The 26,945-nt window shown below is 45.4% G+C and overlaps 1 protein-coding gene across 5 annotated transcripts in view; it reads left to right on the top strand.

Moving 5' to 3' along the window:
• Nucleotides 1–26,945, top strand: part of PDSS1 (decaprenyl diphosphate synthase subunit 1) — a 52,170-nt gene that overhangs the window by 14,349 nt on the left and 10,876 nt on the right. For 3 of the 5 annotated variants that reach the window (XM_059661342.1, XM_059661325.1, XM_059661315.1), the window contains exons 4-9: nt 2,291–2,421; nt 14,198–14,339; nt 16,268–16,379; nt 16,481–16,590; nt 25,167–25,247; nt 25,348–25,461. In XM_059661342.1, the coding sequence (XP_059517325.1) occupies nt 2,291–2,421; nt 14,198–14,339; nt 16,268–16,379; nt 16,481–16,590; nt 25,167–25,247; nt 25,348–25,461 (690 nt within the window). The remainder of the gene's footprint in view (nt 1–2,290; nt 2,422–14,197; nt 14,340–16,267; nt 16,380–16,480; nt 16,591–25,166; nt 25,248–25,347; nt 25,462–26,945) is intronic. The other 2 variants (XM_059661333.1, XM_059661351.1) reach the window with 2 other exon arrangements.

Genomic DNA, 26,945 nt, shown 5'->3' with positions numbered 1-26,945 from the left:
ACCTGAACTCATATCTCCATCTACTCATATTTTCACCTGAACTCATATCTCCACCTACTCATTTTCACCTGAACTCATATCTCCACCTACTCATATTTTCACCTGAACTACTCATATCTCCAGCAGAATTTAAGGAAATGTGTGAATATTACTTTGATGGAAAAGGAAAAGCCTTTTGAACAATGATCATCATGCTAATTAATGGCCCAAGCATGTAATAATGGCCAGAGGTGCCTCCTATGTGATCCCAGGGTAACTGCGCTATCTCAGGGACAGCACCCGTCCCGCTATTGTGTTTTATTGCAGTTACTGTTTTATTACTTCTCCCCATCTAGACTCTGAGCTCCTGTAGGCAAGGGGCTGTCTTACTTATCTTTGTAACCTCTACATTTATTACCATTCTTGGCACTCAGTCTATAATTTAGTGAGTTAATGACTAACCTGCTGTATGGTTTCTCCTGTGCCTAGGAGGGTCCATTCCTGTGTGTGTGTGTGTGTGTGTGTGTGTGTGTGTGTGTGTGTGTGTGTGTCTTGTTTTGTTTTTGTTAATCCTCACCTGAGGATATCTTTTCCATTGATTTTTAGAGAGAGTAGATGGAAGGGAAAGAAGGAGGGAAACATTGATGTGAGGCATATTGGTTGCCTCCTGCACTTGCCTTGACTAGGGATGGAATCTACAACTGAGGTACATGCACTTGACCCTGAATCAAACCTGCAACCCTTGGGTGCACAAGCCAACACTCTAACCACTTAACCACACTGGCCAGGACTCTGGGTCCATTTTTAGCTCCCACTGCCTCTGGGGGATCAGCTGTGATTAATTCCAGCAAGCCCTTGCACAGCAGGTAAAACACAAACACCTCCATCACTTGGAAGGAGCTCTCCTCTTCACAAATCAAAGACCTACTTATCCTTAATCCCAGGTCAAAGCTGATCTCCGGAAAATGTTTAGTTTTTTTTAGCCTACACTGCTCTCTCCTACTTTGAACTTATAATGTATTTAATGTACAGCATTATTCAAGATATGACCGCATTATTTACTGAATATTTCTTTTTTAAAATAGTTGGTTAGCCCTAGCCAGTGCTCAGTGGTTAGAGCATTGACCTGTGGAGAAGGGTCATGGGTTCGATTCTGGTCAAGGTCATGTACCTCGGTTGCAGTCTCAATTCCCAGCAGGTTGGGGAGCATGGGGCGCATGCAGGAAGCAACCAATCGATGTGTCTCTCTCACACTGATATTTCTCTCTCTCTGACTCTCCCCCTCCTTTCCACTCAATGAAAAAATATACTCAGGTGAGGGTTAACAAAAACAAACAACAAAAAGCAGTTGGTTAGAATGTCCCGATATGCCAAGGTTGCGGGTTCCACCCCAAGTCAGGGCACATACAAGAATCAACCAATGAATGCGTAAGTAAGTGGAACAACGAATCAATGTTGTTCTCTCTCTCCAAGATCAGTTTAAAAAAAGAAAAAAAAAGTTTTGTCTCCCCAACTCATTTGTAAACCCCTCTCATCAGACAAACCACGTCTTACACTTCCCTTTTGAATTTACCGCTGCTGCTTCTCCCGGCCACCATCTTACCTTCTGCCCAATGCACAGCTTCTCCCTCCCAGGACAGCCCTGACCTGCTTCATGGCTCCCCACAGCCACTGGCTCCCAAACTCCCTGTCTTTGTCCCCTCCTCTCTCTCTTCCACACTGCTACCTAGCCCCTGCCTCCTTTTCCAGCTGTCGCTGGGCTGGTGGGCTGGTGGGCTGGTGGGCCTCCTGCACTTGCCTTGACTAGGGATGGAATCTACAACTGAGGTACATGCACTTGACCCTGAATCAAACCTGCAACACTTGGGTGCACAAGCCAACACTCTAACCACTTAACCACACTGGCCAGGACTCTGGGTCCATTTTTAGCTCCCACTGCCTCTGGGGGATCAGCTGTGATTAATTCCAGCAAGCCCTTGCACAGCAGGTAAAACACAAACACCTCCATCACTTGGAAGGAGCTCTCCTCCCCTCAGAGCTTTCCTCCCCTTCCTGCTGCCTCTCAGAGTCACTGGAGGCAACGCCTGCTCTCGCACTTATGCCACTTGGAGTAAAGCCAGGCATTGCTTGTTGCCCAGTCACAGGGCAGCCAGGGTTTTGGCCATACCATTGAGGAACCTTTTCCAGCTGAGTGTTGAATTTCTCAATTAAGATGAATACACAGAAATCAAATCCAAGTTTTGTAAAAGAAATCCTGTTGACTTTCGATGCAGTTATGATGCCATACTGACACAGAGACTCTTTATTTCAGGAACTGCTCATATCTCCAATAGAACTTAAGGAAATGTCTGAGTACTACTTTGATGGAAAAGGAAAAGCCTTTCGACCAGTTATCGTGGTGCTAATGGCCCGAGCGTGTAATAGCCATTATAACAACTCCCGGTGAGTCATTTACTTCTGCTGCTCTGTCCTCTTATATTTGGCAGGTCTTCCTTCCCACGGTCACCGTGTAGCTTCTTGTTTAAGGTGTACTGTGCATCTAAGAATTCACTTGATGATGACTCGATTCTGACTAGGAGCCACTAAGTCACTCTGGAATCTGGTCTGGGCACCTTCCTTTTCCACCTTTTCCATGTCCATGGAAGAACGACTTCAGCTGTAAATAAGCATTTTAGAAGAAACCTAAAAGTCAAATTTAGTTTTCTTTTCTCAGAAGTAGAGACTACCAGGATATATGCATACATGTAATCATTGTCCACACATGCCAGTTAGTCCAAAGGTTGATGGGTATGAAGTGATAAGCTTTGCCAAGATTCTGGGCACCACACCCCCTGCAGCGCCTGCCTGTCTGCGGCTTAAAAAAGGCATTTTGACTGTAGATCCTTAGCTTTCGTGTTTCGAATATATTTAAGATTTTAAAATATGAAAACAACAGCAACATTTAGTATTAAAGGAAGTCTTAAAAGGAAAGAGGATGTACCCATATTACCAAATGCAGCAGTCTTTATCATTCCCTCTGCCCCGCCCTCTTCCTGTCAGTCCCACAGTATGCAAATAATTTTGAGTTCTGCTTTGTTTCCTTACCAATCTTTTTTTAAAGTCATCATGGTGCCGGAGTGTTTTCTTAGTTGTTATTTTTACATCATGTATTCTATTGATGGAAATTCCAGTAGACCATAATGTACTTATACATTTCCCTAGGGTCGAACATTTGTAGTATAGTCCCTTTCCTCAACACATTATTTTTTCTGATTTTTTTTCACATTTTTTATTGTGGTAAAATACATACATTGTAAAATTTACCATCTTCAACTGTTTTTTATTTGTTTGAATATTTATAGTGCGTTTATTAATCAGGTAGGTGGCATTCTGAGAGAACGGCAGATGTAAAACTCTGAAAATGCCACTCTTGACATTTCATTGCAAACAAGCTCTTATAAAGGATGTGTGTGTTGTGGGGGCAGGGGGATCTAATGTTAGTGAGTTGAGAGGATCTGCCTTCTTTTTTTTATATTTTATTTTTTAAAATCTTTATTGTTGAAAATATTTCATAGATCCTCCTTTTCCCCCCATTAACTTAACCTCTTCCAGCCCGCTCACATCCTCCCTCCCCAGGCCCTTACCACCCCATTGTCTGTGTCCACAAGTTATGCCTATATGCATACAAGTTCATTGGTTCAACATACATTTTAAAGAATGCCTTTGTCAGCACTAAATTTAAGGATGCTGTAAGAGTGAGCATCAGATGTTGTTTCTTAGCAGGTGCTCCCCTCTGCCCACCACAGCTTTGGTGCCCTGCTGCTGCACCCTTGCAGCCCCAACACAGCGCACGGTGCTCAGGGGTGCCTCCCAGTCACCCTGAGACTTTCGGCGAGCCCCCAGGATGGTTTGAACAAGCAGTGAAATGTCTGGCAGCGACTTTTTAATCATCATCCGGCCCATTTCCAATTCACTGAGAAGGCAGAGCTGCAGCAGTGCTCCCTCCGAGCCAGACTCGAAGTGCACCGCATGTGGTCTAGACTCTAGAGCAGGTTTCTCAGCATTGGCCCGGCTGGGGTTTTGGGCCACCTTATTTGTGGAGGGAGGGGTTGTCAATGTGCATGGACCTAAGGTGTAGCACATAGTGGCACCCCTGGCCTCTACTCACAGGTGCCAGTGTGCCCCCTCCCCCGAGCTGAGGACAGCGCACAGTGTCTCCAGACATTGCCACATGTTCCCTGGGGAACAAAACCGTCCCTGGTTGAGAACAACTCATCTAGGGAAATGTGTGTTTATATTTTTTATTTCTCAGATTAATACTCAATACAGTTCATTACCCTCAGAGAGAACACGAACAGGAAAATAGTCTGCACTCCTGTACCTCCTGTCAGCTGTTATCCCCGCAGGTGAAAGTTTTCTCAGCTTCCTTTACTAAACTAGATAAACTGTTGGTTGCAGGAAACATGGGAGAACATAACAGAAGGCATTGCTAGTTTAAAAAGTAAGTTCAAGACTGCCCTCTCCAGCAACGTCTTAGCTGCAGTGTCATTCTCCCCTTAGGTCATCAGAGCAGGGCTTGCTGAAGGCACGGGGCAGAGGCCCACGTCTGGCGCTAGGCTGTGAGCCGTGAGGGAGGCATGCATTTGGATAGCACAGTATCCCAGCTACATTATTCTCCAAGCCCCAAACCTTGAGAATAAGGACCCTTCCTAAAGTCCCCCCCCCCCACACCCCCCAAAAGGACTCTTGTGGATGAGGCTCTTACTGAGCTCAATATCTAGCTGTTAGTTCCATGACACTTAAAGCAGAGAGGGGTTTGGGGAGAACTGGAGAGCTGGGCCTGGTGTGGTTTTGCTTGCTGAGAAAAATGAATCTGACAGAGCGGACCAGAAGGAAAAGAACATGTTCCACAGTCTCAGTAGTTCAAGGACCCAGACTTGGAGCAAGTCAATTCAGTAGCAGATAAAGGTAGTCTGTATGGATATATGATTAGCATACTGGAAACTTGAACACATGTGTCTTTATCAAGGATTTAGGAAATGCAGTTCACATCCTGAGAGTTGTGTAAAGACAGAGACTTCATTTGCATTTTAAATAGTGAGTTTGTTCAGAACCAAACTGATGAGATTCTAATCATATCTTTAAAATTCCTAGTGACGCAGAGGATGTGAGGAAAGAAGGGTCTCCCTCCGATGATTGTTTTTCAGAGCAGGAGCCTCTCTGCTCTCGAGCTGTGAAGAGAATTGGGAAGTCCTTAGCCCAGGACCTCTGAACTGATGCCCCAAGGTTCAGGTCACCCATAGGGATAGGACAGACTCTCATCCCACTTTCCCACAGTTTATAGGTGGTGCTGCAGTGGGTCAGCAAAGGTTGAGCCTCTACCAAAACCTTTAAGAAAAGCTTCCATTTGGCTTACAGAAAATTAAATTATTACTCCCACTAGACCAGTGGTTCTCAACCTTCCTAATGCCGCAACCCTTTAATACAGTTCTTCATGTTGTGGTGCCCCCCAATTTCATTGTTACAAATTGAACATAATTAAAGCATAGTGATTCATCACAAAAACAATATGTAATTATATATGTGTTTCCCGATGGTCTTAGGCGACCCCTGTGAAAGGGTCGTTCGACCCCCGAAGGGGTCGCAACCCACAGGTTGAGAACCGCTGCACTAGACAGAGCTGTGTTCCCCAAACTGTGCATCAGAATCTCCTGACATGCTTTTTAAAAATACAGTTCCTGTGCCCCACCATGAGATATTGTGATTCAGTGTCTGAGGCCTCTGCCTGCATTTTAAAGAGTATTGATTCCCATATGGTGGACCAGGGATAGATATTTAAGAAACAGTGAGCTTGTCAAAGTTCTAACAAGCCAAGTGAAACACCAATTTTTAGAATTGTCAGGAGAGACAAAGAGAAGAACATTTTAAAACAGAACTAGACCTTTTGTATGCCACTTGAGAACTGTGTACAGCCTCTAGATTTGGGAATAGCAGCTCTCTAGGTCTCTATTGTTAAAGTGAAACCAGATTTACTATTTTAATTTATTTGCTTCCCTACTTTGCTCCAAACCAACATAATACATTACCAAGGTTTGATATTTCTTTTTATAGACAAGTTTTCCTCATTGGGGGTTTACTTGTAATTTGTTTCAGACTTCACATTATGTATTAGTATGAATAGAGGAAAACAGTTTTTTTAAATCACAAGGAAGCTGGATGGAGTGTGTGTGGGAGGTCATTATTACTAGAGGCCCGACATGAAATTCATGCACTCGGGGTTCCTCAGCCTGGCCTGCACTCTATCACAGTCCGGGACCCCTTGGGGGACGTCAGCCTGCTGGCTTAGACCCAATCCCCCCCTAAGCCAGTTTTCAGACATCCCTCTCACAGTCCGGGGCTCTCGCAGCCCGGTACTCCTCGCTCCTTACCTCCGCTGCGCTCACCAGCCATGAGCCCAACTTCTGACTGAGCGGTGCTCTCCGCTAGTGAGCGCAGCAGCAGTGGCGGGAGCCTCTCTGCCTCTGAGGCAGCGCTGAGGAGCAGCCAGCCCAGCTTCTGGCTGAGCGGCATTCCCCCTGTGGGAGCACACTGACCACCAAGGGGCAGCTCCTGCATTGAGCATCTGACCCCTGGTGGTCAGTGTGTGTCATAGTGGGCAGTCTTTCTGCTGTTCAGTCGATTTGCATATCAGGGTTTTATTATATAGGACTAGAGGCCCGGTGCACAAAAATTTGTGCACTTGGGGGGGAGAGGGGGGTCCCTCAGCCCAGCCTGTGCCCTCTCGCAGTCTGGGACCCCTCGGGAGATAACGACCTGCTGGCTTAGGCCCGCTCCCGGGTGGCAGAGGGCAGGCCCAATCCCTAGGTGCAGCCCCTGGTCGGGCTCAGAGCAGGGCAGATTGGGAGGTTGCGATGCCACCCTCAGTCACGCTCAGGGTAGGGCCAATTGGGGGGTTGGGGCACCGTCCCCTGTCACACTCAAGGCAGGGTCGATGGGGAGGTTGCGGCGCCACCCCGTCACACACAGAGCAGGGCCCATCAGGGGATTTGGGCACCGCCCTCTATCACCCACAGAGCAGGGCTGATCAGGGGGTTGGGGCGCCACCACTCTCACACTCAGGGCAGGGCCGATGGGGAGGTTATGGCTCTACCCCATCACACACAGAGCAGGGCCCGTGGGGGGGGGGGGCGGTTGGGGAACTCCCCCCTATCAGGCACAGAGCAGGGCTGCTCAGGGGGTTGGGGCCCTGCCCCCTGTCACACACAGAGCCGCAGGGCAATCAGGGGGTTTGGGCGCTGCCCCCTGTCACGCTGATCCTGGTGCCAGGAGGCATATTACCCTTTTACTATATAGGGTAGAGGCCTGGTGCATGGGTGGGGCCAGCTGGTTTGCCCTGAAGGGTGTCCTGGATCAGGGTGGGGGTCCCCACTGGGGTGCCTGGCCAGTCTGGGTGAGGGGCTGAGGGCTGTTTTCAGGCTGGGAGTGACTGAAGTTCCCAACCGCTCCTTTTTTCCTTTTTTTTTTTTTATTCTGGGCCAGCTTTACCTTGAGGCTTGGCTCCAGCTCTTAGGCCTCCGCCCGTGGCTGAAAGTAGGTTTCTGGCCTTTGCTTACAATGTTGCGAATCTGCTGGCTGAAGTCCTGCGGTATTTGTTACAATGCTTCTTAAACTGCCCGCTCAGAGGCCTGCAGCCACAGGCAGGGAACGTTGGTTTCCTCCAACGATCCTCCGTCACTGAGGCAAGCAAGCCTCATGTTAGTTTCAAGCTGCCTGGCTGCCGGCCGCCATCTTGGCTGACAGTTAATTTGCATATCTCGCTGATTAGCCAATGAAAAGGGTAGCGGTCGTACGCCAATTACCATGTTTCTCTTTTATTAGTGTAGATATCTATTTTTGTCTGTGCTTAAAATTATTCATTATAAAATTTTTGTTTCAATTTTAATGAAGGAAAAACAAGTGTCCTGAAGGTATGAATCATACACAGTCTTGCAGGTGTGATGTACAGAGGACATAGCCAGCTTTCAAGACTCGGGCCTCCTCTGCTCATGCTGTCTCGCCTGTCGGGCTTTCTTAGCTCCTCTCCAAGAGGGTGGGAGGGTGTGGCAGCTGTTTCACCACAGGAAGTAGGCATGGTGCCCAGCTTTTTGAAGGCATGGCTCAGTGTGGCACTTTGGAAATTTCATCTTAAAGATAGTGTGAGACTTTCCTATATCCTGTAAATTTTGGGTATCTGCCACACCATTATGCTGTGCTATGCATAAGCAGTGGCAATATTTTCCAGATAGAAGCTGACACACATTAAAACCTAATTGTATAGGGAAAAGTGCATTAGATAAAATTATAAAGCATCTAAAATGTAATGTTTGTTCTATGCCAAATAACATTCTAAGCAAGAATCTTGATTTCATCTGTTGAGAATTTAGCCATGCAAAATGCCATTTGCATACACTGATAGCATCTATGAAATTTAAAAATATTTTAAGAAATCTTTATTGTTTTTTTTTTATTTATTAAAATATATTTTTTATTGATTTTTTACAGAGAGGAAGGGAGAGAGATAGAGAGTTAGAAACATCGATGAAAGAGAAACATCAATCAGCTGCCTCCTGCACATCTCCTACTGGGGATGTGCCCACAACCCCGGTACACTGCCCTTGACCGGGATCAAACCTGGGACCTTTCAGTCCGCAGGCCGACGCTCTATCCAGTGAGCCAAACCGGTTTTGGCAAAATCTTTATTGTTTTAATATCTTCACAAAAACTATAGTGTCAGTGAGCACTGCCATTGTAGTGCAGGTTCCCAGGAGGAACCCCTGTCTGCTGGCGTGGTTTATGGGAATGAAAGTGGTACCTGACTCATGAATGCATGAGAAAGACTAGAGAGAGGCCTTAATAGTTTTTTTGAGGTAGTTCCACTACTAACCAGTAGGAAGTGTATATTGTATTAGAAATCCAGCTGAGAAAATATTCTAAAATCTAGCCTTTTGTATTTTTTTATATTAAAAAAACAACTGTAAAAGTCTATATATTTTCTATGCATTAAACTCAAATAAGATAGGGCTCAATAAATTTACCTGAAGAATCCATAAGATCCAAGCTTCCTACTGTGGCCTCTGTGAATGTCTCACTGCGGGATTCAGAACAACTCGTAGGAGCCATCTGAACCTCCATGTTCGTATTTTAAGAAAGTGGTTTTACAGGATGACTTGTCCCTGCCCTCTGTTGCTTTACTTTTTCCCTCTTGAAAGAATGTGTTGTGATCTGGAATATTTGGAACTGTTCTGATTGTGACATATTAATAAACTAGAGGCCCGGTGCACAATAATTTGTGCACTCGGGGGTAGGGGGTCCCTCAGACCGGCCTGTGCCCTCTCGCGGTCTGGGACCCCTCGAGGGATGACCACCTGCTGGCTTAGGCCCACTCCCCGGGGGATTGAGCCTAAGCTGGCAATCAGACATACCTCTGGTAGCCCAGGAGCCCTCTGAGGATGTCCACTTGCAACGGGGAGCACGCCTAAGCTGCAGTCGGACATCCTTAGTGCTGCTGAGGAGGCGGGAGAGGCTCCTACCACCACCGCTGTACTGGCAGTTGTCAGCCTGGCTTGTGGCTGAGCAGAGCTCCCCCTGTGGGAGCGCACTGACCACCAGGGGGCAGCTCCTGCATTGAGCATCTGCCCCCTGGTGATCAGTGTGTGTCATAGTGACCAGTCATTCCCAGTCGTTCTGCTCTTAGGGTCAGTTTGCATATTACCCTTTTATTATATAGGATAGAGGCCTGGTGCATGGGTTGGGGCCAGCTGGTTTGCCCTGAAGGGTGTCCCATATCAGGGTGAGGGTCCCGCTGGGGTGCCTGGCCAGCCTGGGTGAGGGGCTGATGGGTGTTTTAAGACTGTCCACACCCCCTTCAGGGTGGAGGTCCCCACTGGGGTGCCTGGCTAGCCTTGGTGATGGGCTGATGGCTGTTTGCAGCTGGTCACACCCCCTTCAGGGTGGGGGTCCCCACTGGGGTGCCAGGCCAGCCTGGGTGAGGGGCTGATGGCTGTTTGCAGGCTGGCCAAGCCCCCCGGCGACGGAAGCTCGCAGCCTTTCCTTTTTTCTTTTTTAATTCTGGGATTTATTTACCTTCTATAATTGAAACTTTGTAGCCTTGAGAGGAGCTCAGGGCTGGCCAGGGCGGGCGGGAGGGAAGCTTGGCTTCCTCCATCGCCAGGGGCAACGCAAGCCTCCTGCTTGTTCCAGTTCCATTGCCAATGCCAGCTTAAAGCAGGTACCTGTGGTTTATTTACCTTCTATAATTGAAACTTTGTTGCTTTGAGTGGAGCTCAGAGCCCGCCACGGCATTTGGGAAGCTTGGCTTCCTCCATCATTGGGGCAATCAAGCCTCCTGCTTGCTCCAGCTCCGTGGCTGCCGGCCGCCATCTTGGTTGGGTTGATTTGCATATAGTCACTCTGATTGGCTGGTGGGTGTGGCTTATGGCATAGTGACAGTACAGTCAATTTGCATGTTTGTCTTTTATTAGTGTAGATAATCAGCAGCAGTTTACAATGGATTTCAGGGCTAAAGGCAGGTTCTGAGGTTTAGTTCTAAAATCTTAGGTCAGAGGAGCCAGTGAGATATCACATTATAAAATTGTATTTAAAGCAAAATCAAGAGATATCCTCTTGATGATTTAGTATCTGTAGTTAAATTCCAGCATCTTTAATGTAAGTACATTTCATTTTTCATTGTTTTTCTGCCAGGTTTGAGGAATCAGAATGAGCACTATCTTTTACAGATGTTCAAGATTAGGTTTTTCAAGAAAAAGTCATATTTTAGTATCCCTCTCACTTTTCTCTCCCCTAAGAGATAACTTGATAATATTTGAAAAGTAAGCTATTGCGATAAGTGAAACATTTGGTAAACATGTCCTTAAGTCAGGCATATGTTTTAGGTTCTGAAAATTCAGTTGACTATTTCCCCAGTCTGATTTTCTTTAAATTCAGGTTTTAAAAATTCTCATAGATGGTGATGGTGATAATGATGATTAAAAAGAAACAGGGGTGCAGTCCCTTTTAACTATAAAACTCAACATCTGTGTATCTTCTTGAGAGTATTTATCTTGTATTTTGTGTTAAATGTGGGAAACAAAAGTAGAAATTTCTAATGTAAAGTTTAAATATAAATTGTAAGAACATTTTTACAAAACTTCTATTTTGGTTATTGATGGTCTTACTAAGCACTTAAGACAGTATTAAAAGCTTTGAACATCTTGACTGTTGGTTCTCTAATACACTCTTTTAGAACTCTTCTCACCTATCTCCCCGCTCCACCTCTGAAATTTAATTGTAACCTAATTGTAAACTTGATCAGCTGACCAAGACCACAATATAAGACAGACAGATGATTCTTCAGCCTGATGGCAAGATTTCTGCGATGTTTATCCTCTTTTTGTTAATCGTACGAATTCTACTTCTTAATGCAGTGTCCATCTATATCCTATCTAGTAATAGACAAACATGGTAATTAACCATACCTCCAACACGCTTCCCATTGGCTGATCAGGGCGATATGCAAATTAAATGCCAACCAAGATGGCGGGCCGGCAGTCAAGCAGCTGAAGTGAAGAGGAGGCTTGCTTGCTCCAGTGACGGAGGAAGCCAAGGTTCCCCGCCTGCCGCTGCCAGCCTCTGAGCTGCAGTCTAAGCAACTACATTGCAATTATAGAAGCTAAACAAACCCCATGCTTTCAGCCAGCCGGCCGAACTGGAGTTGCAGCAGTGTTTCAATTATAGAAGCCAAACAAACCCAGATTCCTGCTTTCAGCAGCCGAGGTCTCAGAGCTGGAGCTGAGCCTCAGAGCTAAAGCTGGCTCTCAGCTCCAGTGACAGCCATAGAAGGTAAATAAATCCCAGAATAAAAAAAAAGAAAAAAAAGGTGTGGTTGGGAGCTTCAGTCACCCGCCAGCCTGAAAACAGCCCTCAGCCCCTCACCCAGACTGGCCAGGGACCCCAGTGGGGACCCCGCACCCGAAGGGGGTGTGTCCAGCTGCAAACAGCCATCATCCCCTCACCCAGGCTGGCCAGGCACCCCAGTGGGGAGCCCCACCCGAAAGGGGGTGTGTCCAGCTGCAAACAGTCATCATCCCCTCATCCAGGCTGGCCAGGCGCCCAAGCGGGACCACCACCCTGATCCAGAACACCCTTCAGGGCAAACCAGCCGGCCCCCACCCGTGCACCAGGCCTCTGTCCTATATAGTAAAAGGGTAATATGCCTCCCAGCACTGGGATCAGCGGAGCCGCGATGCCTCATGCCCCGGGATCAACTGAGCTGCGAGGCCTCTCGGTACTGGGATCAGCGGAGCCACGAGGCCTCCTGGCACCAGGATCAGCGGAGCCTCCCAGCACTGGGATCAGTGGAGCAGCGAGGCCTCCCAGCACTGGGATCAGTGGAGCCGCGAGGCCTCCCAGCACCGGGATCAGCGGATCAGCGAGGCCTCACTGCCCCTGTGTCAAGCGGAGCCGCGAGGCCTCCCAGCACGGATCAGCAGAGCCGCGAGGCCTCCTGGCCCCTGGAGCAGTGTGACAGGGGGCAGCGCCCAAACCCCCTGATCGCCCTGCAGCTCTGTGTGTGACAGGGGCCGGGGCCACAACCTCCCTATCCGCCCTGCTCTGTTTGTGACGGGAAGGCACCCCAACCACTTGATTGGCCCTGCTCTGTGCCTGATAGGGGGGAGCTCCCCGACCCCCTGATCGCCCCTGCTCTGTGTGTGACAGGGTGCGGCGCTCCAACCCCCCCATGGGCCCTGCTCTGTGTGTGACGGGGTGGAGCCGCAACCTCCCCATCGGCCCTGCCCTGAGTGTGACAGGGGGGAGTGCCCCAACCCCCTGATCGGCCCTGCTCTGTGGATGACAGGGGGCAGCGCCCCAACCCCCTGATCCGTCCTGCTCTGTGTGTGACAGGGGGCGGTGCCCCACCTCCCCTATCGGCCCTACTCTGTGTATGACAGGGGGGAGCTCCCCAACCCCCTGATCGGCCCTGCTCTGTGTGACAGGGTGCGGCACCCCAACGCCCCCATGGGCCCTGCTCTGTGTGTGACGGGGTGGAGCCACAACCTCCCCATCAGCCCTGCCCTGAGTGTGACAGGGTCCGGCGCCCCAACCCCCCGCCCCCTCACGGGCCCTGCTCTGTGTGTGACGGGGTAGAGCCATAACCTCCCCATCGGCCCTGCCCTGAGTGTGACAGGGGGCGGTGCCCCAACTCCTATCGGCCCTACTCTGTGAGTGACAAGGGGGGGAGCTCCCCAACCCCCTGATCGGCCTTGCTCTGTGCATGACAGGGGGGAGCTCCCCAACCCCCTGATTGACCCTGCTCTGTGCATGACAGGGTACGGAGCCCCAACCCCCTGATGGGACCTGCTCTGTGAGTGACAGGGGGGAGCTCCCCAACCCCCTGATTGGCCCTGCTCTGTGCGTGACAGAGGGTGGCACCGCAACCGGCCCATCGACCCTGCCTTGAGTGTGACAGGGGGAGGTGCCCCAACCCCCCAATAGGCCCTACCCTGAGCGTGACTGAGGGTGGCATCGCAACCTCCCGATCCGCCCTGCTCTGTGCATGACGGGGCGGTGCCCCAACTCCCCAATCGGCCCTGCTCTGAGCCCAACCAGGGGCTGCACCTAGGGATTGGGCCTGCCCTCTGCCACCCGGGAGCGGGCCTAAGCCAGCAGGTCGTTATCTCCCAAGGGGTCCCAGACTGCGAGAGGGCACAGGCCGGGCTGAGGGACCCCCTTCTCCCCCCCGAGTGCACAAATTTTTGTGCACCGGGCCTTTAGTATATATATAAAAGCCTAATATGCAAAGTGTTCACATGGGAGTTCAACCGGGAGTTCTATTGCTCACGATGACATGCACTGACCACCAGGGGGCATTCAGAACAAAGGAAGGCCCCAGCTGGCAGCCGGGGAAGGGAGTCCCTGGCCAGCTCGTGGAAGGTCCTGATGGATCCTGATTGCCGGCCAGGCCTAGGGACCTTACCCATGCATGGATTTCGTGCACCGGGCCTCTAGTAAAACATAATCTTGGCGTAAAACAGATATTCTCCAAGTAATAGAAATGTCTCTGTAGGAAAGCCAAAAGTTTTCTACAGTTTCTCTTAGAGAAATAAAATTCTTTGTCCTAGATTTGATGTCCAGTGTTCACAAGATGAATGCTGAGAAGGTTATTGGCGGTATCTGTTAAAAAGCATTACTTTCTGTTAACTAGAGATGTGCAAGCCAGCCAGCGCTCCATAGCCTTAATTGCAGAGATGATCCACACTGCTAGTCTCGTTCACGACGATGTCATTGACGATGCCAGTTCTCGGAGAGGAAAGCACACAGTTAATAAGATCTGGGGTGAAAAGAAGGTACAGTTTTTTGTTTTTTAATGTTCTTTGGATTACATTTATTTTTCATTTTTGTCTCATTAAAAAATTACGCTTCTTCAAATGTGGTCTACCAACTTTCAGAATAGTATTCATGTCTTATCTTTTTGTTTTGTTTTGTTTTTTATCAGAACCTGGGACCCTTGAGTCCGCAGTCAGACTCTCTATCCACTGAGCCAAACTGGCTAGGGCTGTGAGGTTTTTATTTTAAATTGTAGATTAAAGGTTTTATGTCTAATTGGCCGAATTCCATTCATCAGAACATTGGTAAAGAGAGGGTCGAGTTTTGTTTTGAAAGGGTTGTGGGTAACTCTGTGATGTGTCCCGGTGGTCAGGTGTTAGTGTTCAGGGCCTATTCTTAAAGCCTAATTTGGGCTCTTGGTCAGGGAAAAAGATTAAGAGAACAAATGAAGGTCTTCTCCTTGACCAGTCCCCTCTATAACAGCCTCCATTGTTGGGGGCCTCTTTCTGAGTGTGGGTGAAGGAAGGTGGTTCCCTTGAGCTGTGAGACTGGTCTGCCCTTCACAAAGCCACCTGCCAATCTCCCCTTTTCTGTCCCTCAGTCCACACTACTATGATCGTGATAAAATAAAATTTAAAAAGTCACACAGTGCCACCTCTATGAGCCTCCATTTCCCTGCCTGAGTTCCCAGACATGCCTTCCTTTAACCCCTCACCCCAGGGAGCCCCATCTAGCAGCTTCAGTTCCATATGCTAGAACTTTTGCTTCCAGGAACCCTAGGGCCAGAGGAAAGAGGTAAAAGCTTAGAGATCTGCTAATGATAGTATAGGTGAACGGATCTATATGTGCACGTATATATCATAATTATAAAATGGCTTCATACATGTATAGTTATATCAAGATATGTTATATAAAAGGACAATTCATTGATAAACATAGTGAACATCATTAATTTTAGATACTAGAGAAGCAGTAGACAATAAAACCTTAAAATGTGGTTTGTTGAAAATTCTATAAATTAAAATTTCTATGAACTCTAGCATTTATAACTAGTTACTCTATAACATAACACTTAGGCATATCTTTTGGTATGAAAGTTACTGTATTTGATTACAGCATATAATTCAATTATGTCTAATTTATGGTTAGTTGCATATATTGTATGGGCATCTCACAATTAAAGAAAATTGGAATAATATTATCTAATATTCAGTGAAAAAACTATTTTGTGTTGAAATGAGGGGCAGTGTAATATAGTGCAGAGAGTATTGAACTTGGAGCCCAGGTGCCTTAGTTTAGTTTTCATTGAGAAAAGTGTGTTTTGTATTGTGCCTGCGTTGGGGTAGGCTAAGTCCTAGCTAGGATAATTATCAGTCTGGACCCTCAAGCAGTTTAGTAAATAGGGAATCACCGATTGAGGAAAAGTGCACCGTATGCATTGTGCAAGGGGTGCTCTGCTCCCTCAGAACAGAGACATCTGATCAGGCTGAGTGGGATCTGAGTAGACTCCTGGAGGTGCCATCTGAGCTAATTACACAGATGAGTGCTGGATGAAGAAGGGGAAGGACTTGGGGGCAGAAGAAGCAGTAAATGCAAAGGCACAACAAGGTGGTTTGAGCGAGTGGTCCAGCATAACTAAACTGAAAGCAGCTGCTCTTGGAGGGGCCAGGGGATGAAGCTGGAGGGTAAGATCCTTGCCATGTCCCGGCATCATTTCTTCAGCTCAGAAGTGGAGAGCTAGACTGGGTAAGCTCTGAGAGCCAATCCAGTCCAAACAATGTCCCAAACCTGGAACTGTTTTCACAAAATCCGTTGAGCAAGAGGAAGGGGAAAACTTACATCTAAGATGATCCCTTCCTCTCATTCTGTTTGTATCTTGTGAAAAGTCAGCTTCATTGTTGGCACCCTTGCTCTGACACTTTTCTCTGAAAGGTTTTTTCTTTTCTAGGCTGTTCTTGCTGGAGATTTAATTCTTTCTGCAGCATCTATAGCTCTGGCACGAATTGGAAATACAACTGTTATATCTATTTTAACCCAAGTTATTGAAGATCTGGTGCGTGGTAGGTTAATTCTGACTTTTATTTTTTTATTTTTTATTCTTGCTTAGTATGTAACTGGGCAATAAAACCATGTCTCAAATTACCCCTTTCCTTCTTTTTAGGTGAATTTCTTCAGCTAGGGTCAAAAGAGAATGAGAATGAAAGATTTGCACACTACCTTGAAAAGACCTTCAAGAAGACTGCAAGTCTGATAGCCAACAGTTGTAAAGCAGTATGTACGTTCTGTCTTTTTTCAAGTTAAAAAAAAAAAAAAAAAAGCCTCATACCTCTTTCTTAGGAGCTAATTCTCTTAGAAAAAAATTCACTGGAGAACCTTAAAATAGTACCACAAACCCCAAGAGGTCATTGAAAAAAGAATTAACCCCAAACAGTGGAGAACTTCTGCTGCGGTTTTCATATTTGTCTTCTTTTGCTATGCAGACATTCACTTTTTAAAAAAAATTTTTTTTTATTTTTATATATATTTTTTAAATTAAATCTTTATTGTTCAGATTATTACAGTTGCTCCTCTTTTTTCCCGCCAAAGCTCCCCTCCACCCAGTTCCCACCCCACCCTCTGCCCTTACCTGCCCCCCACTGACCTCATCCATAGGTGTACGATTTTTTTCCAGTCTCTTCCCGCACCCCCCCACACCCCTTTCCCCGCGAGAATTATCAGTCCGCTCCCTTTCTATGCCCCTGATTCTATTATATTCACCATTTTATTCTGTTCATCAGATTGTTTATTCACTTGATTTTTAGATTCACTTGTTGATAGATATGTATTTGTTATTCATAATTTTTATCTTTACCTTTTTCTTCTTCTTCCTTTTCTTAAAGAATACCTTTCAGCATTTCATATAATACTGGTTTGGTGGTGATGAACTCCTTTAACTTTTTCTTATCTGTGAAGCTTTATCGGACATTCAATTCTGAATGATAGCTTTGCTGGGTAAAATAATCTTGGTTGTAGGTTCTTGGTATTCATCACTTTGAATATTTCTTGCCACTCCCTTCTGGCCTGCAAAGTTTCTGTTGAGAAATCAGCTGACAGTCGTATGGGTACTCCCTTGTAGATACCTAACTGTTTTTCTCTTGCTGCTTTTAAGATTCTCTGACTTTTGCTCTTGGCATTTTAATTATGATGTGTCTTGGTGTGGTCCTCTTTGGATTCCTTTTGTTTGGGGTTCTCTGCGATTCCTGGACTTGTAAGTCTATTTCTTTCACCAGGTAGGGGAAGTTTTCTGTCATTATTTCTTCAAATAGGCTTTCAGTATCTTGCTCTCTCTCTTCTTCTGGCACCCCGATAATTCGGATGTTGGTATGTTTTAAGTTGTCCCAGAGGCTCTTTACACTATCTTCATATTTTTGGATTCTTTTTTCTTTTTGTTTTTCCAGTTGGGTGTTTTTTGCTTCTTCGCATTTCAAATCTTTGACTTGATTCTTGTGATTCTCTAGCCTGCTGTTGGATCTCTGTATAATATTTTTTTGTGTGTGGTTACTTTATTTAATTGTATTTTATTTTTATTTAAATAATTTTTATTTCTTAAAGTATTACAAAGTATTACATATGTCTCCTTTTTTTCTCCCCTTGACATTCCTCCAGCTTCCCCTACCCCCCAGTGTCTTGTGTCCATTGGTTATTCTTATATGCATGCATATAAGTCCTTCGGTTGATCTCTTAACGCCCCCCGACACACACACACAAACCCTCCCCAGGCTTCCCACTGTAGTTTGACAGTCTGTTCAATGCTGTTCTGCCTCTGAATCTATTTTTGTTCATCAGTTTATATTGGTCTTTATTATCCGTTTCAACCTCACCGGGGCCGTCCCAACCTCACCAGGGCCGTTTCAGCTTCACTGGGGCCGTTTCAACCTCACCAGGACCGTTTCGACCTCACCAGGGCTGTCCCAACCTCACCGGGGCCGTTTCGACCTCACTGGGGCCGTCCCAACTTCCCCGGGGCTGTCCCTACCTCACCGGAGTCGTCCCAACCTCACCGGGGCCGTTTCAACCTGTTTGGGGCCGTCCCTTTCTTTCTTTCTTTTTTAAAATATATTTTATTGATTTTTTACAGAGAGGAAGGGAGAGGGACAGAGAGTCAGAAACATCGAAGAGAGAGAAACATCGATCAGCTGCCTCCTGCAACACCCCCCATTGAGGATGTGCCCGCAACCACGGTACATGCCCTTGACATGAATCGAACCTGGGACCTTTCAGTTCGAAGGCCGACGCTCCATCCACTGAGCCAAACCGGTTTGGGCTCTGTATAATATTCTTTATTTCAGTCAGTGTATGCTTAATTTCTAGTTGGTCCTTTTTCATATCCTCGAGGGTCTCACTAGATTTCTTGAGGATCTCACTAAATTTATCGGTGGTTTCTAGAAAATTCTTGAAAAACCTTATAACCATGGTTTTGAACTCTATAACCAGTAGTTTGCTTTCCTCCATTTCTGTCATTTGTGACCTGTTTCTTTGTCTCCGCATTTTGGCTGCTTCCCTGTGTTGACAGAGTGGCTTTCTGTGCTAGGTGTCCTATAGGGCCCAGTGGCTCAGCCTCCCCAATTACCTGAGGTGGACACTCTTGGTGCACCCCTTTGTGGGCTGTGTTCACAGTCTTGTTGTAGTTAAGCCTTGATTGTTGTAGGTATCACTGGGAGGAATTGACCTCCAGGCCAATTGGCTGTGAGAATCAGCCGTGTCTATGGTGGGAGAACTTCTGTGCTGAAGACACCCTTCTGGGGCAAGACTTGCTTCAGTGGTGCTTTGGTGCTCACTGAGTCTGTCCCCTGAGTGTGTCCCTTGTGGATCTGAGGAGTTGTAATCTGGATGGTCCCACTCTGACCAGTGGGTACACTGGCTCTTGGATCTCTGAGGAGGTGCTAATATAGCCTCTGCCTGAGGCTACCCAGCAGGAGCTCTGGAGAGATCTGCAGATTCCTCTTCTTTGTTTGGGGTTTGGAGGTGCCCAGATGAGGCCCAGCTGTGAAGCAATGCAAGCTGCTTTGGGGCCTTGGGCCTCCTCTTGTAAGTTCTGGGTCTCTCTGACCCAGCTGCAGCTTGTTAGGTAATTTCAGATTGCAAAGGGCCAGGCTATTCATATGCTTTAGTCACTAAATCTAGTTTCCAAACTATGTTATCTTTTGGACAGCCTATGAGTAATTCTTTTCATGATTGCTGTCCCATAGTGTACCTTTACAAAGTTATGAAGTGCTGTGTTACCCCGGAAAAAAAGTCTAACTATAGTACTAGATTGTTTTAGTGTTTTGTGTTTTTTTTATGAGTAGTAGATTCTCCCATTATATTTATGTGAAATATAAACAAGCCATTTTTCCTCAGAATATAAACTGTGAGCCATAACATTTTCTTTAGTTAGCATTCTCCCTGGTCTTCCCTCCACTGTCCACGTAGTTTTCTTTTTAAAAGCTCAGTTAGCATTGTCCTTAATCTATAGACTAAAAAACGTGTGGTGTCCAGTGCTAGCCCATAAAAAATGAGAGTTCTCGCCATAGAATTATCCCTGTTATATGTCCCAGCCTAACAGATGTAATAGAGATGAATCCTGGGCAAGTAATAGTCCCTTGTAATTAAAGCAACAAGAAAGAAAACTAGTAAGCGGCAAATGTCAATTGCTGTCATGATAGACTCTTTTTTTTTTTTTTTTTTTTTTTTTTAAAATATATTTTATTGATTTTTTACAGAGAGGAAGGGAGAAAGATAGAGAGCTAGAAACATCGATCAGCTGCCTCCTGCACATCTCCTACTGGGGATATGCTCGCAACCCAGGTACATGCCCTTGACCGGAATCGAACCCGGGACCCTTCAGTCCGCAGGCCAACGCTCTATCCACTGAGCCAAACCGGTTTCGGCATGATAGACTCTTAACATAATTACAGTTAAAGAGCTTTTCCTCAAGCTTCTTGGGTAAGAAAGTTCCCTGCCAGCAGTGTCTCTGTTTTGAAAAGTGTCAAGAAATGGATAATTGTGAGCCAGAAAAGAACAAGGACAACATTTTCATCCTAAAAAAGACCTAATTGAAACCCAAAGGAATGTAAATTATGTAGAACATGCTGGCCATGATTTCAGCCACTTTTGTCTTTATTAAAGGGGCTATTTTTATTCCCAAGAAATTGAAAGTTTTTTTTAAAAAAAGAGACAGATGTGCCCTGGCCTGTTTGCTCAGTGGTTAGAGCATTGGCCCATGGACCAAAGGGTCTTGGATTCGATTCCTGGTCCAGGGCATATACCTCGTTGCAGGCTTGATCCCGGGCCCTGGTCGGGATGCATGTGGGAGGCAATCATTGGCTGTGTCTCTCTTGCATCAATGTTTCTCTCCTCTCCCCCCCCCACCCCCTCTTTCCTCCTCTCCACTCTCTAAAAAAAATCAATGGGAAAAATATCCTCTGTAAGGATTAAAAAAGAGAGATTGATGAAAAAATGACAGACACAAATGCCAACTAAAAGAATGACCTATTTAAAAGGGTGCCATAACGCTGTTCCATTAATTGATCATACCCTTGATCACCAAATTTTCTGTGAAGATCAAGATCCATCCTTACAAGGCTCCTGGTGTGTTCAGTGAAGCTTGCTGATGGTTTCAGCAACTTGAGCCTGCAGTTAAGTGGCACTAGCAGGTAGAGGGACTGTTGGAGCTAGAAACACTGAGAATCATTGTCCACACAAAGCGGACATCCCACAGGCACATGGCAGCAGCACCATGTGGAGCCAGCCCAGTAACGAATGCCCTCAGTGATTGAATCCTATGAGGGAGCCAAGGAGACGGGCCCGACTCATCCCAGAAAGGCTCAATTGTGGTCACAGACCTCTGCTTAGGAAGCCAAGACATCATAGCACATGTATTGGTTTATAAAGAGCACCTTGTTCTTCAGATTAGCAAGTGAACAGTGGATGCGAATGTTAACATGGCTCACCCTATTAAATATGAAATGTGTTATTCTGTCCACTAGGGGGCATGCTGGCATCATCCCAGAACTACCCACTTCCATGGGATGTATTCCTAAATTGCAGCCTATTAGAATAACAAAGCAAAATCAGTGTGGGCTCCCTGGATAAAAGTTTCCATATGTAAGTGTATATGGGTAGATATATTCCAAAGGTGGTGTTTTCAAAATTGCTATTTTTATATGTGGACTCCAGAAGAATGCATGCAAAGCAAATTACAGATGCCAAAAGGAGGGGATAAAGAGAATTTAAACATCAGGATTATTGAGAACTAATGGAATTCCATGATGTTATAGAACTTGAAGGAAATTTAGCAGCTTATAATTCATTCTACTAAGGACACCATTACTTCACCCTGTTTTTAACCACTCACAGTATTTTAGTGGAAATATTAATAAAATCTAAGAGACGGCTATCTAGGATTGTTTTGTGGCACTGGTTGATATGAAAGTAGAAGTAATCTTAAATGATTGGCTATTTATTTATATACATAGTCATGCCGAGTACATCCTGTAGCTTTCCAGTGAAGGTATGACTTGTTCTCCAGAAAATCTGATGGGAATGAGACCTGAGAGGTCTGGTTGCCATCCAGTGTTATTCAGTCCGACTGACAGTGGCTGAGCTGGGATTTGAACCAAGAACTGGATGTGGTATTCCTACATTCAGTTTTCTGAATTTATGTGGGTGCTTGTGGCTGGAATCAATAAGCTGTCTTTCTATTATTTAGTTTTCAATGATACAGAGTGCCACCACAGAACTTTATGTGGGTCTATTTATAGAATACTGTTTTTTGGTTATGTTATTATTATCTAATCTACAGATAGACCTTATTCAGATTTTGCCAATTGTCCTAATACTGTTATAACAAATGGAAACAATTTTTTTCTGGTCCAAGATCCAATCCACGCTCTCATGTTGCATTTAATTCTCGTGCATCTGTAGTCTCTTTTGTTCTGGAACAGCTCTTATCTTACTACTAGTGAGGTTCACTTGATCACCTGATTAGGGTGGTGCCTGCCAGGTTTCTTCACTTTCAAGTTAAAACTCCCAGGCTCTGGTTTTAGCATCTATTTATAATCCTTTCCTGAGACAGTTATTACTATGCTGGTTGCCAAATGAATAATTCCATTATCCCTCTACATCACATTTTACATTGAGTTGGTATTTTATTCTAAGGAAGTTTGTTTTAATCGTTCATGAGAACATTTTTCCCATGGATTTTTCTTTTTTCTTTTTTTTTCTTTTTTTAGAGAGAGTGGAGAGTAGGGAAGAGGGAGAGAACTACCCACTTTCATGGGATTTATTCCTAAATTCCAGCACTATTAGAATAATAAAACAAAATCAGTGTGGGCTCTCTGAATAAAAGTTTCTATATGTAGAAATAGATGGATAGAAATATTCCAAATATTCTGAGAAAGAGAGAAAAAAACAACAATATCAATGTGAGACATACTGATTGGTTGCCTCCCACATGCACCCTGACTTAGAGGCTGGGGATCGAGCCTGAACCCAGGTATGTGCTCTTGACCTGGAATCAAAGCTATGGACCCATGTTCTAATTACTGAGCAAAACCGGCCAGGGCTATGTTAAGGAAGATTTTTGTCTATGGACTCTTGGTTTCTTATTTTATTATTTGGATTATAATCCTTTATTCTTATTTATTTTAGTGCCCAGTTGCCCCAAACTTAACCAGTGGGGAAGGCCCTTTAACCTCGCTCCGGTGTCAATGACCATATCCCTAGTATTTGTAATTGTGGACTGTTGGAAACCTAAATGCCTGCGTGGCTGAGGGAACCGTGGTATGTCCACACAATGCGATATGGCTCTTTCAGCACTTCCTTTGTTTCCGGGAGCTCTGTCTGGCTTTCTTGTGGGGGATCTATGTAGATGCTCCCTCTCTGGTAGAGTAGATGCCTGTCCCCTTCCCCCATTTTGGTTTTTACTGTATTTGTTCCCTAAAACTGGGCCTCGGCCTGCTCAGCATGCTCAGCAGAGCAGTAGGAACTACACTCAGGTGGCCAGTGCCAGCTAGTTTTTTTGGAGTTTTAAGAAAGATTTAGCTAAAAGTCTTACTTCTCCCCACTGGAAAAACAAACAAATATGGAGGAGACCATAGGACCAGGGAAGATCCTTTGATAACGAAAGAACAATATCTATGTCTGAAGCATGAGGCTTTAGGCAATTACACACATTTCAGAACTAAGTGGAATCACTAAAAACTTATTGTAAAAAATGACTACAAATGGGGAAATATGTATGGCATCTTTGTGTGTATGATTATATTAGATGCCATATCCCTAAAATAAGGGCTAGAAAAATAACAGAAAACCAACAATTGGGACAACTGTCAAGTGCTAGAAGCCAGAATTTCACATATTGGAGTCTCTTTATTTCGCCTTTCAAAATTAACCAGCAAGACTGGTCTAGTGTAGCTTGGCTTTTCCTATGCAGTGGGGAAGAGGGTTTATCCTGTGAAAAAAGGGAGAGAAAGGATAGTTTTCTTAGTATTTAAGGAAGTTATCAGAGACTAAAATCCTTTCATTAAGAACACAGGTATAGCCCTAGCTGGTTTGGCTCAGTGGATAGAGCGTCGGCCAGTGGACTCAAGGGTCCCAGGTTCGATTCCAGTCAAGGGCATGTACCTTGGTTGCGGGCACATCCCCAGTAGGGAGTGTGCAGGAAGCAGCTGATCGATGTTTCTCTCTCATTGATGTTTCTAACTCTCTATCCCTCTCCCTTCCTCTCTGAAATAAAAATAAATAAATAAAATATATTAAAAAAAAAAAAAAAAAGAACACAGGTATAGTTGACCCTTAAATAACACAGTATGTTTAGACTGTGCGAGTTCACTTACATACAGATTTTGTCCAGTAAATACTCTAACTCAGTGGTTCTGAACCTTCCTAAAGCCATGACCCTTTAATATAGTTCCTCATGTTGTGGTTACCCCCAACCATAAAATTCTTTTCGTTGCTACTTCATAACTGTAATTTTGCTACTGTTATGAATCGTAATGTAAATATCTGATATGCAGGATGTATTTTCATTGTTACAAATTGAACATAATTAAAGCATAGTGATTAATCACAAAAATAATATGTAATTATATAGGTGTTTTCCTATGGCGACCCCTGTGAAAGGGTCGTTCGCCCCCAAAGGGGTTGCAACCCACAGGCTGAGAACCGCTGCTCTAACTGTATTTTCCTTATGATTTTCTTCACACTTTTCTCTAACTTTATTGTAAGAATACAATACATATAATATTCATAACATGCAAAATATGTATTAATTGACTTATTTCTAAGGCTTCAGTCAACAGTAGACTAGTAGTAGGTAAATTCTGGGGGAGTTAAAACCTGTCCGGTGTGTTCAGTGGTTAGATAGTCGAGCCATGCAACAAAAAGGTCACAGGTATGATTCCTGGTTAAGGGCACATACCTGGGTTGCAGGTTCAATGCCCAGCCCAGTTGGGTTGTGTGCAGGAGGCAACCAATCGATGTTTCTCTCTCTTTTCCCTTCTCCCTTTGCTCCCTCCCTTCCACTCTCTAAAAATCAATAGAAAAAATATGCTCGGGTAAGTATTAATTGAACAACAACAAAAAAAACAAGACTTATATGTGGATTTTTTACTGCCTGGGGGTCAGCGCCCATAACTCCACATTGTTCAAGGGTCAGCTGTACTTGCACGTGTTTGGTCTCCTGATAGCAATATATCCCGGTTGTACACCATCGAGCCTCACTGCCTCTTACTTAAGGGAACAGAAGTCTGACTCCTGCCATGCGTGTTTGGCTGCCTCGCTCCTGCCTGCCAGCCACTTATCTCGGAATTCTTATTCTTTTCCAGGTCTCTGTCCTAGGATGCCCTGACCCAGTGGTGCATGAGATTGCCTATCAATATGGAAAAAATGTGGGAATAGCCTTTCAGGTTGGTCCGCTTTGTAAGACTGGCCTGTTCGTACAGTGGGAAGCATGGCCGTGATGTTGGGATGGTGGTGCTTATGACATTCCTTTTGTCCTTTCACTAGCTAATAGATGATGTACTGGACTTCACCTCATGTTCTGAGCAGATGGGCAAGCCAACATCAGCTGATCTGAAGCTCGGGTTAGCCACTGGCCCTGTCTTATTTGCTTGTCAGCAGGTAGGTTTTATACAAGTCCCTTGGACACACTGCTGTGCAGCCCTACAGAACCAGTATCCTTCAGGCACAGCTAGTGGGAAGTTTAGATCATGAATATATAGGAAAGCATTTAGGTCAGACCCCTCTATCTGGATTTGATCCTGGCTCTGTGAGGGAGACGTTGGGGGTCAGTCATTGCACATCTAAGCTTTATATGTTTCCTTTTCTGTAAAACTGAGAAGATTACAACCTTCATGCTAGAGTTGTGAGGACTAACAGATAATATTCATGGAGATACTTTGTAAATTAAGTGCTGTATGCATTTAAGATAGCATTATGATTATTTCCATGTATTTGGAGCACTGACAAGGTGGTTTCCACATCTTGATTATAGGGCTGGACTTGGGGTGTGCCTCAGAACCCCTTACAAAGGCACAGGAAGGGCCTCCAAGCTTAAGGAATTCTGAGAAATTCTCCAGTTCCCGAAGTTTATGGGACTGTTGGCTGCTCTCAGAGAGCCTCGGGCACTGCCTCAAAATGTCAAGAAGTCAGTGGAATGCACTGCTAGAACCACATAGTTCCTTCCTCCTCCAGATTGAGGGGCTGTCCATTAAGGAAGTAAGTAAAGCTGGCTTCATATTCTTAACGTAGATGAAGAGCTTAGGAGGCTTTCAAGATCCTGCAGTGACTTGCAGGGCACACAGTCCCAGAGCCTGCTCTGGACGTTTTGGCTGTGCCAAATGTCATTTGGAAGAAGTGGGACATTGGCTTGTATTTGGACATCCTTTTAGTAGATTTCATCTTTGTAGTATTTAATACATTATTTTGCAAAGCAGTAAGATGTTCATCACTATGCCATGACATTAAAAATTAGCTCTTTGGTCTGAAATTTTAGTAACTTTTAGTCTTCTAGAGATTTTGCCTCTATACTTTCCCAAAATTTATAAAGATAAATCATGCCTTCCATAGAACTCAGTGGTCCTATTTGAATATTATAGAAACCTGAGACTTTGCTTTTGATCTGCTTCTGACTGAAAAAAGGAAAAATTATCTTTTCCCCACAATCTAGTAGAGCCAAAACCAGGACACTTCTTCTCAGAAGAGGCTGATGGCGTGGGGGCTGGGCCAGGTTACCTTGGGTAACACACTAGTGGACCACCGGCAGTTGAGGATTGAGGGCTGTGCAATGTGGGAGCACTTTGTGGAATCATCTGTCCTCGGTACTGGGCTCCATCCTCTCAGAATTTTGAGGCAGAGATGAGAAGTGAAAAGTGTGCTATAAAAGGGTCTTTTCTCCTATTGAGACTAACTCACCAGCCCAAAACTCAAGAATGTTAATACGCCCTAACCAGTTTGGCTCAGTGGATAGAGTGTTGGCCTGCTGACTCAAGGGTCCCAGGTTCGATTCCGGTCAAGGGCATGTACCTTGGTTGCGGGCACCTCCCCAGTAGGAGGTGTGCAGGAGGCAGCTGATCGATGTTTCTCTCTCATCAATGTTTCTAACT

This window comes from Myotis daubentonii, chromosome 1 (assembly GCF_963259705.1).
Source record: "Myotis daubentonii chromosome 1, mMyoDau2.1, whole genome shotgun sequence".
NCBI classification, from domain to species: domain Eukaryota; kingdom Metazoa; phylum Chordata; class Mammalia; order Chiroptera; family Vespertilionidae; genus Myotis; species Myotis daubentonii.
This window is presented reverse-complemented; position numbering and strand designations above follow the sequence as displayed.